The 13,574-nt window shown below is 39.3% G+C and overlaps 1 protein-coding gene across 1 annotated transcript in view; it reads right to left on the bottom strand.

The window, feature by feature from the left end:
- Positions 1 to 12,071, bottom strand: part of PPP1R1C (protein phosphatase 1 regulatory inhibitor subunit 1C) — a 41,195-nt gene extending 29,124 nt beyond the window's left edge. The window contains exons 1-2 of the mRNA XM_031601345.2: positions 11,957 to 12,071; positions 9,663 to 9,723 (exon numbers count right to left, since the gene is read on the bottom strand). Of these exons, the coding sequence (XP_031457205.2) occupies positions 9,663 to 9,723; positions 11,957 to 12,037 (142 nt within the window). The 5' untranslated portion in view covers positions 12,038 to 12,071. The remainder of the gene's footprint in view (positions 1 to 9,662; positions 9,724 to 11,956) is intronic.
- Between the last annotated feature and the right edge of the window lie 1,503 nt (positions 12,072 to 13,574).

Raw genomic sequence — 13,574 nt, 5'->3', positions numbered from 1 at the left:
TAAAAGATTCAAACATTTCTTTGCTGTGATAACATGTAAAACCATAAAAGAAAAAAAATTCTAGCTGAACAGTTGTGTATTGTACATTGTGGAAAGTGACGTTTGTCAGGGGAGAAGAAAACAAACACAAAATAAAACTCTTCCTTAACCACCAATTCTTATTGCTGCCTTTTCAGTTTCCTTCCTTTTTGGAATAATACCTCAAGGATTTCAGTAAAAATGTGTCTTAAACTTGCCAAGTGCTCTGCTTTCCTATGATGAGATTGCACATGCATAAAACCCTTCACAATACATGTTTCAGTTTATGTTCAAACCAAGTGAACTACTATTAATAGTGCTGCTTAGGGTTTATCATCATTTTACAAGAAGAATATGCAAAAGTCAGTTTTGTAGATTCATTTTTTGTTTTTCTATATCTGGAAGTTTTCAAAGAGTCAACAATATGAGGTTTCATAATCTCATTCTCATCATGAACCTGGCTAGACAGGATGGAAATGACAGAGTGATTATTTGTTAACTCAGAGTAAGTTAGCCTGTAATTTTCAAAGACATTTAGCAGAATTTCTACTAACCTCACTAAATGCCAGAGTAAAAGAATCCTGTCTCTTGTGTTCTACATCTTTGTCTGAACTGTCACAATCAGCAGAACATCACTGTGATTCATGTGGAACGAATTGTTCCACACCCTCCTTCAGGATATGCTAATACACATTAAGGCCCAAGTAATCCACTAGTATCAGCATTTTGGGAAGCATGAAAGCACATTTCTGAACAACTACAGCTCTTCTGTCTACAGAAAGTAAAAAATTAATGTCGATCTGCACCAAAACATCTGGATCCCAATTCTTTAAAAAGAAAATTCTTGCCTTTTCTCTCCACCTTCCTCCACTCCGTCACTTTTTAGTTCTTCAATATAATTCCACTCAAAAGAAAAGGCTATAAAACAGCACTGAAGAATGTGAGATAGCTGGTCCTGCAGGCTGAATTGCTCTCCTATTCTTTGCCTGTCTCAGCCAGCTCTTGTGGATCCCAGCATGACAGGGAGAAGGCAGAGCACGACCTGCATGCGTGTGGTGGCTGTACCAGGGATCTTACCGCCTGGCGGCGGTTGGAAAAAGAGCGGGAAAATGTTCAGCTACTTTGGTTTTTGCCACTGCCAGAGAACTGCTGAGGCAGAGGGCTTCAAAGACTTCAAAGAACACTATCACCACAAGCTTTTCTTTTCTGAGTGATGGAGACCCTGCTGAAATGTTGAGTCTGTTGGGCATCCATGTATGTGGATCAACAGCACTGGAGGACACAGTAGAGCTTACTGCTTTCCTGAACTTTCCATCTGGCCCAACGAAGCTGTTCAGTGCAACTCCTCTGATGTGCTGTCAGAATGAAGGATACGGAAATGTGGAAAATACTGCCTTCAAAATGCACACTTGTGCACTCAGTGCTGCTAATGGACTTCTATAAGCGTGGCTTGACCTTCAAGATAAAAAAAAAAAAAAGCCAAGGCATTCACTCTCTGCAGTACATATGTCCCAGCAAAGAAAGACAGCATGTAACTGCACTTTACTCTGCCATCATATTCTCCCGATCCTCCAGCAAAGCTATTTAGGAAAAATATTAGAAGTGATGATTTTAAATACAGACATAGGATTAAGGCTTTGAGGAGGAATAGAGGAAAACAGTTCCTTCCAGTAAACACAGAGTATAATTCTACTCTACAGCTGCTTTGATGGCTGTAAAAGGAGATTAGGCCGCTCCTAATCGCTGGTGGCACAGCCAGCTCCTGCCTAAGGAAAGGGAAGCCAAGCTCTGCACTTCCCATACACTCTCTAGTTTTCAGCAGCCCAGCCTTGTGCAGTTGGTGAGAAGTTCCCTGACTGGAGCAGCTTTTTCCTTACATTCTCTACTAGCTTTCAAGTCCAGGTTCCTACATTTGGTGAGTTTTGAAGTGAGCCTTTTCCTTTGGTTACTTCACATAAATAGTTAATTGTCTTTTTTTCCCTCTGGAAGCTCAATAAATGAGGCGATTGATGCTTTAAGTGCAACTCCTCCCCAATATTCCGAACATAATGAGGTTAGTGCTAAAAGCTGGATTCTCTCTCATCTGTCTGCATTATCTATTTATTCTGCATACGTCACCGTGGTAAATGAGTGCTGCATTAAGTAGTAAATAGTAGAGGTCAGGCAAACTGTGTGGTGCTTTATCTCCTCAGCAGGGCTGAAACATGTATTAATGGATTTTAGTTTCTACCCTATGTTTAAAGAGAAAGTATTAGTATTATCAAATGGTTGAATTATAATTTAGGCTGTCTTAAACCATAACATTTTATATTCTCATTCAAGCCATTTTGTCTCATTTTTTGAAAAGATTTCAAATTATCGCTCTTTTTTCTTACTATTAAAAAATTACCCTCAAAATACAAACAGTATATTTTGCAACTGACTAAACTGAACCCATTTTTTTTTTTTTAAATGTTATCATTGCCACCAACATTTAATAATAATCGTAGAGCCACGTAGCTGCACTAGAGATAGCTTAGGCACTTTCACTATAAGAAGTCATTAAATATACTTAGATATTTTGTTTTGTAAACAGGAAACTCAGCATTCTACTGTCATTTCTCACTAAAATATGCTGAATGAAGTATAAAAGTATTTGGTACAGAACAAGTCTGTTAGGGTTCCTAAGCATTACAAATATTAAAAAGCTGGAAGCTCTCAAAGTGACTTTCTCACAACACTATCATTCTCCACACTGCTATTCCCAGCTAGAGGCACATCTTGTTGTCACATCAATACACAATGCAGATGAAAACAGAAGCAAACTGTCCAAAAGCATATCAGTAATGACACTGAATGATTAAGGAGCTGGTGATATATAACATGAAACCATATATGTTAAAAATTATTTGCAAATAATCTCCTAGGATGGAAGAAGGCTGTTCCTATGGTTGTATAAGGAACGAGGAAAACAGATGAATAGTACAAGGTTCAGGTCTAAAAATATCTCCTCTTCTTTCAGATATCTACACGGACATTGACCCCTCAACAAAACCAACAGGAGGTGGAGAGCAGGAGAAACAAGCAGCATCATAGTGCGCATAAGCAGCACAGCTGCACAGGTAAATAACAAAGAAAATAAATTCACCTGCTGGCTATTTGAGGATGGAACAAGAGAAATGGATAAATGGAATTCTGTCCAAATTAAGACTGAGCTTTCTGTCACCTCAGCTGCCCCTGTCCTCCCATCTAGGTCTGAAATCTAAGTTCTGGCTGTAAATGTTCAACTTTCACCACCTCTCTGCAGTCAGACTCCATCCTTTCCACAACCCAGAGTGTTTTCAAACCTTGCTTTCATCCTGTGCTTCACCTTTTTGGGGAGGGAAGGCAGGAACTTGTCTCAGTTTGACTGTAAACTCCCTCACTTCAGCCCAGCAGAATGAATCCAGCACTGTGGGCTGGGATTTAGGCCTTTAGCTGCAAGTGGCAGAGGCTTATCCTGAGCTGCAGCTGAGGACTGCATTGTATACCCAAAGAGGAAGCATGGTAACACTTTGTGCTCATTGTACATCTCTACCATGGCAGTTAATCCATGCAAATTAAAGCAATCCAAAGGCTGCTTTTCTTGCCATAACCCTTACAGACACAATATGTTATTATTAGGAGGAATGACTCCAAGAGGCAGAGGAAGAGTGAAGACATAATACTGACCAGAGGTCCTCATTGGGTCAGCTAAATTGGCCTGGTGGTCACCCGAAGTCAACCAGTTTGGAACAACAGAAAACCTGAAACTATGAGCTCTTTTCCATCCTCAAAACATGTAGCTTACTTGTGCATCGTTTAGAACAGCACTGATTTCACACTGTTCCTGACCATATGTTTTACACAACAAGTAAATTGTTCCCTAGAAATGTTTATACTTGTGAACTAATATGGTCACAACCTCAAAGCAAACCAGCAAAAATGCATCTGTGTACCTCTGTGATAACCTCCAGTTCAGGCAGAGCATCTCACAGTTCCTCCCAGCCAAATCAAAATCTGCTCCTCAGCATGCAGTCTGTACCATACTGCAGGCAGCATGACAGCTCCTTTGGCTGATATAAAATCCTCAACCTCTCATGAAAGCAGAGCATGCCTCCTGCCCAAGCCAATGTGGGAGTGTCTGCCTTTGAAAGATGGTAAGAAAAGCTTTTTTTTTCCCCCCATAAAATTAAAAAAAAAAAAGAAGTTTCATTGCTTCTGTTTGGAACCCAGGAGCTGTTTTTTTCTGTGCAGCATTAAAAACAACTCAAGCACAGTTTCCTGTCCTTATCTATTTATGTATTTACTCATTTTAAGTCTGTGAACTTTTATTTTCTCAGCTTATATCACAGAGTCCTTACTCATGCAGCCTATGTGTGAGGAACTAATGCTGTAACCTGTCCCTGGGAATCTGTGATCCTGAACTATGGAGTAAATGCAAACCAACCTAAACAAAGGAGCATCCAGGTACAGTGTAAGTGGGCAAGACAACGGGATGCAGTTTGCCAGTGAACATCTGCAGTCTCGCATCAGCCTGCAAACAGCAGGCTTTTTCAAGCACTGACATTTTTTTCCTCCGTCACCTACAAGCTCTCATTCATTGTTTGCTCTCAGTATTTCATTGTCTCACCCTGTCAGCTGGCCCTTCACAGCACTGGCCTGAAAAACACAAAGGTATGCATGGCCCTGACCAGAAGAGCCTGATCTCTGAGCATCTCTGTGCCAGAGCTGTGCAGAGAGCTGTTCCAGTCCTGAGGTCGTTGCTTACTGCCATACCTCCATGAAGTCCTAGACTGCAATAAAAACAGTATGCATAAACGGTATTCAAATTTAGCATATAGAAAGGACAAGGAGTTAGACCAAAAAAAGTTAATGACAGTTTTTTTTATTACCACATTTGAAACCTAAATTTGCAATTGAAAACAGCTGCTCTTTGGCTTGCTCACTTTCTATTTCCTGAACCAAAGTAAGCAGTATGTCCTACCAGGATCTCATACTTTTGAAAAACATATCAGTTTTCATGAACTGTGAGACCAAGAATTCTCTGCAGACTCAAGTTTCAGTGAGACTTTTGCCTGAGAAAGGACTGCAGGGTTGGTTTGCTATTGCCCAGAAAATCTTCTCCTACTCAGCAAGTGTCTTTTGTCTTGGAAGAAAATGTAAGCATTAGACATGAAAAAAACACATTTGTTTACTTAGAAGCATAAGCTAACAAATGGTAGACAACAAATGTAACATTAAAAAAAAACCTGTTTTGGGTGGTCATGGAATTGCAGGAGATGTAAGGGCCAATTTTCATCCTACCAGCTATCTGACTATGGTTTGCTGCTGTACTAAACACTGATGCCACCCCTGGGGCATCTCACCAGAGCCCAGAACTCCAAAGGTGCAGCCACAGAAGGCTGCTGAAGCCCAAACACAGGCTTCAAGACTTACTGGGGATGAATATAGCTTTCTTACCTACAGATTAGAATTTCCAGCCTTCAGAAAACTCAGATGCATTGAGTTATCTTTTCTCCCTTGAAATTCAATTCACACAATATGAAAAGGCAGCTCTGGAGAATTACAAAATACACTGCTCTGTTTTTCTTATTTCCAAACACCACGTAATGTTTACATTATGGGGAAGGAAGCCAAAACACACAACTGAGTAGAAAAGAGAGATGGAAATAGCAAACACAAAGAAAATTCAAAATTGCAGAAATTTATCTTGATGTTTACCTATATTCCAATCCTTCAAGAAGACCGAGCACCCTGATACAACTAGAGCAGGTTGTGACAGCCAGAACCATTTGATGTCACCTTGGCTCTGTGACAGAGCCAGCCCATGCAAGAACGTTGACACTGTTTTCCTAGCAAAGTAAGCACGAATGGCATTAAACCTGACCCTTGGTCTGACATGTTTTCCTTCCTCAGCTGCCATTGCCCTACAACATTACCAGCTTTCCCTTGAGCAGCTGCATTATGACAGTGCTGGTTTAAAGCATGGTTAGACTTGTATTTCACATAATAAGAATTGATTTTCATATATATTCTCCTACACTTGGTAGGGATACAGGAGGTTGTGAGTATACTATAGCAGTGCAGAAATGATTGCTTTCAAGGTAGGAAATTTTATTTTCTCTTGGCTCCAACGATATTCCAAGAGATAGGAAGCAGGAGAGCTTTAGCAATTTTTGGATTAAGCTCTTCTGCAGGATGATAGGTAAATGTGCTTTTAAAACTAAGCACATGCTTTTATCCCTTTTTTAAAGCACGGGGATAAGCAACTGTGGTTATAGCAGGATATGACTGGGTTACCCCAGTAGCCCATATAGACACCCTGCATAGAAAAAGATGCTGAACATTTCTCTAGTTCTGCCCACTAACATTCATCTTTGCTCTCACAGATAGTAAGCAGGTCTTGCAATTTCAAATAACATTAAAACCAACTAGATACTATGAAATCAAATATCAGATTCTCAGAAAATACAGCTCATTTGATGGCAATTGAATCACAAGAGGGGTAAAGTAACTTCATAATTTGAGTCTTGATTCTTCTAGTGCTAGCTTTTCTGCTCAGGTCGTACGATCATAGGGTCATAGAATCATTAAGACTGGAAAAGATCTCTGAGAAAAAGTTTTCTTTCATCGTTTTGTTGCTTCACAAGCCCACTTTGTCCACGGCAATAATTATCAGTGCTGCTGCTATTCAAATTTCTATTCTGCTGACTTTGCAATTATCATATATGATTTCAACCAGAGTGAGCAGGAGAGGATGCACCAATCAATGCACCAATACTCTGGGCTGACTATTAGCCTCTGCAGTCACATTTACCACCTGTCTTTAAATCTTTCAGTGTGGTCTGGCCCTTACAGATTCCTTGGAAGCAAGAAAGCCAAGCAGACTCTTCTTACAGTTTTGGAGTAGCTGTCATCGGCTTAAAATGACTTGTCCTCAGTAGCCACTCCATCTTCACTTTATGGCAAAACAGCCCTTATCTACATCCGTGAAGACAGATTCCTGTCAAATCTGTTGTAGACACTAGGGATGGTTGAGAAGGCTTACAAGAAAACAACTTTTAGATCTATATATGGCACAACTCAAACTGCATTTATTATACTTTCAAATACGTTTTACTCTCTTCTGGTTTCCAGATGGCTCTGGATCCAGAACACCAGAATACCACAAAAATGCTGCTTTTTTCATGCTGCAATCAAGAGCAGATGCAAAACAAGAATATAGAAAAATCTGTTTCTTAGAAAATGTCTCTTTCTGTTTTATAAAATAAAAGAAGTTTAGATAATTCGAGTAAACTTTGTGAGTGCATCTAAACATTCAGAATTGCACTGAAACACACATTTGAAGCCCTTGGAAGTATATCTTTCACTGTTTGCTCTAATGAGGGAATTGGAGTACTTCAGTGCGTAAAATTCAGGAGACTGGACTTTAGTTTAGCCTAGCTCTAATTTAATTGTTGGCTTTGACAATATCACTTACATTTTCTGTTGCTCAGTTTCCTTATTGATTCAGGGAGTCATGCTTCTAATGAAAATTATGGAAGTGTCAAGGTAGCAGTCTTACTATTGTTATTATTTTATTATATTATATACAGAGAGAAATTAACCATTTTGGAGATGAATCATTATTCATTAGACTATTGAACTTGATTCAAAACCCAGTAGCAGGCTAGCAGTTGGGGTTTAATCAGCAAGGTGGCAAGATCCTCCAGGACTTGCTGACTCCCCTGAAAGATGAAGGTATACAGTTATTTTGGAAGTTGCCTCACATCTTTCAAGACCATGCCCCTAATGAGTTTATTTACTATTCCTACTTTCATTGTCTGTCTCTCCTAATTAGCAGTGCAGATCTTGTATTCAATGAGTATTCAATAGCTGCGTGTGCACCTTCCTTTCAAAACTCTTGCCCACATCAAGCATACCATTTGGAAACATGCACACACATGCTCATGCATAAACCACATGGTGTGGTATAGGAAAATGAAGGTACTTATAAAGCTTCTATTTTTTCTGACTATGTAGAAAATTTTAAAAAGCAAAAAGACAAGATTTAACCATATAATACCTTCACTGATATTAGTGCCCAATGCTTAGTAAGAGGGATAGTATATAAATGAATAAATATATGCAAGTGAAGAGGGTGAATATTAGCTCTTGTGTTTTCATGGCAGTTGACTGATACTTGCAGCAATCCTAACTGATAATAAAAATGATTTATTTAAAGGTTTATTATGAACATTGCAGGAAAGGAGATAGCAGATATGCACCACTTTGTTTACACTAACATTTCCTGCAAATTAAAAAGAGTTCTTACTCTCTGTTTGGTTTTGATTTGGTACTGTATCAAGTATCTGTTTATAAAAGGAAATATGACAGTACAAAGCGTACAAAGTAAGTTGCAAAGGAGATTAACAGTCAAGGTGAGTTTGCTTTAAATTAAGTCCTAGCAACACAGGCATCATAGATCCCATTAATGTAAGGAAAGTTGATCTGAGACAGATCTTTCATAATTGAGAGCTGAACTGCCTGAAACTTGGGCACTGAAACTTGCTACTCTCTGAACTAGGATAAAGCAATACCCTTTAAAAAATGTACAGGTCTCTCGCAGTGTCAAAAAAATACAATGTTAGCCATATGACATATTTGAACATCCCCAACCTGTGCTATGCTGCAATGATCACAACCAGAAGAGCAGAGCTTTCCAATGCTTCCTTCTGCACAGTTCTCAGGAATTCAGCTACCTGTATTATCTATCAATCAGAATAGGAGACTTCGCATGAGGCAGTAAGTGGAGATCCCAATAGAGCCAGGATGGTTTAATTTCACTGAGATGCCAGTGCATACAGTAACGATCTATGAGATATATCAGTGAGAAAAAGCCCAAGCTATTGTTTTCAAAAAAATCAGGATATGAAGAGATAAGGCAGGAAAACTATGTTTCAGAGAGCTACAAAAAAGAAAAGCTGGATATGAAGTAATGTATTTTAAATGGACTACGTCTTGAAGATTTTTTTCTTGAAACTCAATTTTGCAGAGTTTTGTCACTTTTAATGCTTACTAACCAGCTTATCACTGACTAATTTTTTTAAAATCACATTTACCTGATAAAGGATGTTGCAACCTCATATTGCCCCACCCCACAGAGAAACTTCTGGGAAGAGTCTCAGATGAGGATATTATTATTCGTATTTGAAAAAGAATAGTGAAAACAGACATCACATGCTTCATCAGAAAACTGGAGAACAACCTGTTCTACAAAGCAATTTCCTTTGTTGAATTAGCCTTGGAGACATGCTAACATCTCTAGAGACTGAAAAATCAACACTACAACTGCATGGATCTCCACAGCATCCTCCAAGGGAAAGAAAAGTGCTGTGGAAGTGCTGCGTCAGAGTCCTGTTTACCATTCTTATGCATACTGCAGAAAATTACAAAGTTTAAAATCCTTAAAATACCAACATCATATAGCAGTCAACATTCACAAAGATTCATGGGTTTTACTCCAAATAGTTCTAGGATCCACTGTGTGATATTTAGTGCTATGAAAATAATGATGGATTTTTATGATCAGGTAGTTAATAAAACCAATTTGCAGAGAACTGAGCATACAAATTCAATAGTTTAGATGGTACGCTGGCACTTACCTGGGGGCACGTGCTCATTCATGATGACAAGCGATGCTGGTGTAGGCCTTCTCTTCCTGATCTGTAACATACAGAAACCAAGAGCCATCAGGGACCACCAACCATTCCACACTCAAAGCAAAGCAAACATCATGTCCTTCTGAGACTAAATCAGTTCAAGTTAAAAACAGCAATGAAACAACAACAAACATTCAAAAAAAACCTCACTGTCTTTCTCACTGCTCTTCTGGACTGACAGCGATTGAGGTCATGCTGCTACTTGTGCATGGAAAGCCAAAGCATGGCAGAGAGCCCTCTAAAATACCCTTATGATTTGCAGTCACCTTGAATAAGTTTTTGGATGTGTATTACTGATGTGTTTCTCAAAATACTGACATTCAACTTTGCTGTAAGAAAATAACTGCAGCAGCTGGTGAGCTTATATATTCAAATACCTACTTGTAGTGCAACTTTTATAAGTAATTATTAAAATGAGTATTTTGTAAGCATAAACAAGAATTGATATTGGACATAAGTCTTCTGATGAATCCATATTTCTAAACCGTGGTTATCGTTCTTCAACTGACAAAAAAACTAGAGACTTTCAAAATAATGTTTCCAAAGAGCACTGTACCATAGATATTTACCTACGAATATATGATCCTGAATAGGGATTGTATGCAATTCTTCTTATTCAAAGTTTATTTGGTTAAGCTTTTTTGTTCCATTAGCACTGCCTGAACTACATGATATTGGACTACTCTCCTACAGGACATTCTTGCATTGAAAGTTGCTACACTAAAACCTTCAGGCTATATCAATATTCTATTGAATTTAAGAAAGTGACCAGGAGTATTTAAGTTAGAAACAAACCTCACACAAATGTACAATGTCAGTGTGTTTGTTCTTTTTCAGTTGCTGAGCCAACATCTGTAGTGAGCTGGGTTCAAATTTTGCTTTCAAAGGGGTAATGGAAAATCACATCATTGGGTTTAATAGGGTTATTCCAGATTAGAGAAAATGTAGCTGGCAGCAGCATTTGCTAGTTTAATTTCCTCACATGCCCGTGGCTCTTGGAATTAATCTCTCAACATTAAAAAAAAAAGCTTGTCCTTAAATACTGGGCAAAATTTGGGGCGTAGCATTTCAAAAGCCATGGGAATGCAGCAAAATCCAAATCCTAAGATTCTCACAGGTTAAGAAAAATGTCAGAACACATCCTATTTGAATTAACTGCAGCACTATAAGCACAGACATTCTATAGCTTAGAAATACCTATGGTCAAAATGAAGACCTGCAGCAGTTCTCTCCTGCACCCTTCTAGCACTTCTTCATTCAGTGGTCACTCACACATCATTTTCCAGCAAACATCTGCCTTTTAAGAGACACAACATCCAAACATTCAAGAAACAAGATACCTGTCCTAAAGGTGCAAATAATTTTATAGTTACTAACACAGAACTGTCAAGGTTAAAATATTCCCCTGGTATCAACTAAAAAGAGACTTACCAAAATAGAAGTGAGTGTCAGGAAGGACTTGCTCTGAGAGAAATATACTGGGTGACCTAATTATGACTTATCCAGTATTTCTTCTAAGCCTGTGTGTGTCCTTCTTTATGTACATCTGTGCATAGCTGTTCAGAATACCAGGCATCTTTTCCTACACGGACTGCTATATTGCTATATATATTTTACATCTATCTGTATATGTGATTCAAAACATAAATAGTACACATATTAATTTCATGTATACATGATTCTACATCCAGGCACATTCCTACACTTAAGCATACGTATTTCAAATATTTAAAACATGTTAACAGTGACATAAAGAAGACTGTAATAATCATGTGAAATACAGGAGATAACTGAAGGGATGGCTGTATGCAAAATGTAACTCTCGTTTTTTCATGGTAAAATGAATGGTAAGTTGTCTTCTAACTGGACTGTGCAATATATCTATTAGGTACCTATTATCAACTTCATGTTTTGGTTTACATAAAAACAATGTGCTTTAGTTGATTGAGAATGAATATTCAAGTGGAGTGTATGCATTAAAGTACAAGTCCAGTTACAGAAAAGGTATAGCAAATGTACACTGGGTAAACCTCCCTGAGGCAAAGAAAGGTTATTCTGCCTGGATCACATATCTTTGCATGTATCCAGACATCACAATGACCTCCAGAGCATTTAGTCTATAGTCAAACTAACATAAGTTAGGAAAGATTTTAGGTCATATTACCTGTTAACACCCTATCTTGCTTCCATCCACCCCATTCCCTCAAAAATAAGCCAAAGAAACTTGTCATCCTTACCTGCTCGGCCGCTTCAGGATCTATTTGGCTCTGAAACAGCGGCACGGCAAATTGGATCTTTTTGGGGCTGTTGGGCTCCATGGCTGATGTGAGGTGGGTGAGAGCAGAGCTTGGAGTTCCTGAGAGCAGAGCCTGGTTCTGCGGCTCCCTCGGCACCCTCCCGAGAGCCGCGCCGCGTGCTCCTCAGTAACAGCTGTAATTCCTGACTTAGCAAGTGGATCTGTGTGAGCCGAGCAGCGCCCTTATTCCACATCCACAGAGATGCCGCTGGCTTGGCTATTTTTTCCCCCTCTCTTCTTCAGTCCTTCAGATCCTCTCAGCACAAAGCTGAAAGGAACAATAAGCTAATTGTGTACCAGTTCACTTCTGCATATGCCAAGCATTCACTCAGAAGCTAATTGAAAATGCGATACTAGCATTGCATGGCCTGGAGCCCTGGGATTTGAAAGAGAGGATCTCTCCGCCGTACATTACTAACTGGCTGCTCAGAAGTGCAATGCAAGCTCCCTCTGAGTATTGCTGATGGGCTCTTAATTATTGATGAACACAAATCAGGAAGTTTTCAGTTTTTGGGGGTTGGAGGTAGCAGGAGGGGTGGTTGCAGTAATTCCATCTCTGTTACACTGTGCCAGAACCACTCTCCTCTTCTCACATATCACACAATAGCCTTTGCTCTTCCAAATCCTTTTCTAAACCTTTTCCAGGAAGACTTTTGATAATGACGCTACGTAGATACCCACACCCTCACGAAGCATATCTGGCGTACAAAGTGCAGTTTGCATCTTAGGCTAGCTCAGATTTAGGCTCTGATCTCTTCTGGTAGGATCCATCTCGTGTATCTTCAGATACTGAGAAGTTTCACTTTTAAGCCAGCAATCTGGGCTCCCTTCTGCTTGACATATCGGAACACATTTTACTCTGTTCTAGTTAAGAGGAACACAGAATTTACTGGAGATGATATTTTCCCTCTGTCAATCCCAGGAAAGGTAGAGTCGACTCAGGATAAAATTCAGAGGTCTAAACCTACTTTGGAGTAAAATCTGTGCTTTCTTTTAAGACAGTGAAAATAACATGACTAATATTAATAATATTATGTTGAGCATACCTGATTTTCACTTTTTATTTTATCTTAATTGAAAGTCTCTCTCAGAGTCTCTTATAAGTGAGCTCTTAAGAGCTCACAACCACTACAAGACAGTACAGACAGCTGCTGCAGACTGATCTGCAGCAAAATTGTGCTTGGTGCCAAAACAGAAAACAGCAAATGCTGTAGACAGGTCAAAGCACTATGTTGCAAGCATAGCTGTAAGTCCACAGTCATAGAGCTTTGGGCCAATCTCCTGATATCCATTACCAGCAGTTGGAAAAAGACAGAAAATGTGGTGCAGAAGGAAAATCCGATTGGTATGGCACATCACAGGATGTGCTTTCATCTGGAACATGACTGCCTGCAGAAAGCAAGTGAGTTCTTGTTAGGTTTTTGGGAGATCTGTGAACTCTCTCAATAGATCTCCAACCAGCCACAATGAAGAGCAAACAGGTGGGTCACGCAGAGAAGAAAAACAACCTGAGCCTGCCCCTGACAGGCTGCAGTAAGCAAACAGAGAAGCAGCAGAAT

Source organism: Phasianus colchicus, chromosome 7 (genome assembly GCF_987193195.1).
Source record: "Phasianus colchicus chromosome 7, bPhaCol1.hap1.1, whole genome shotgun sequence".
Lineage (NCBI taxonomy): Eukaryota > Metazoa > Chordata > Aves > Galliformes > Phasianidae > Phasianus > Phasianus colchicus.
The sequence above is the reverse complement of the archived record's forward strand: the minus strand, read 5'-3'. Positions and strand labels throughout refer to the sequence as shown.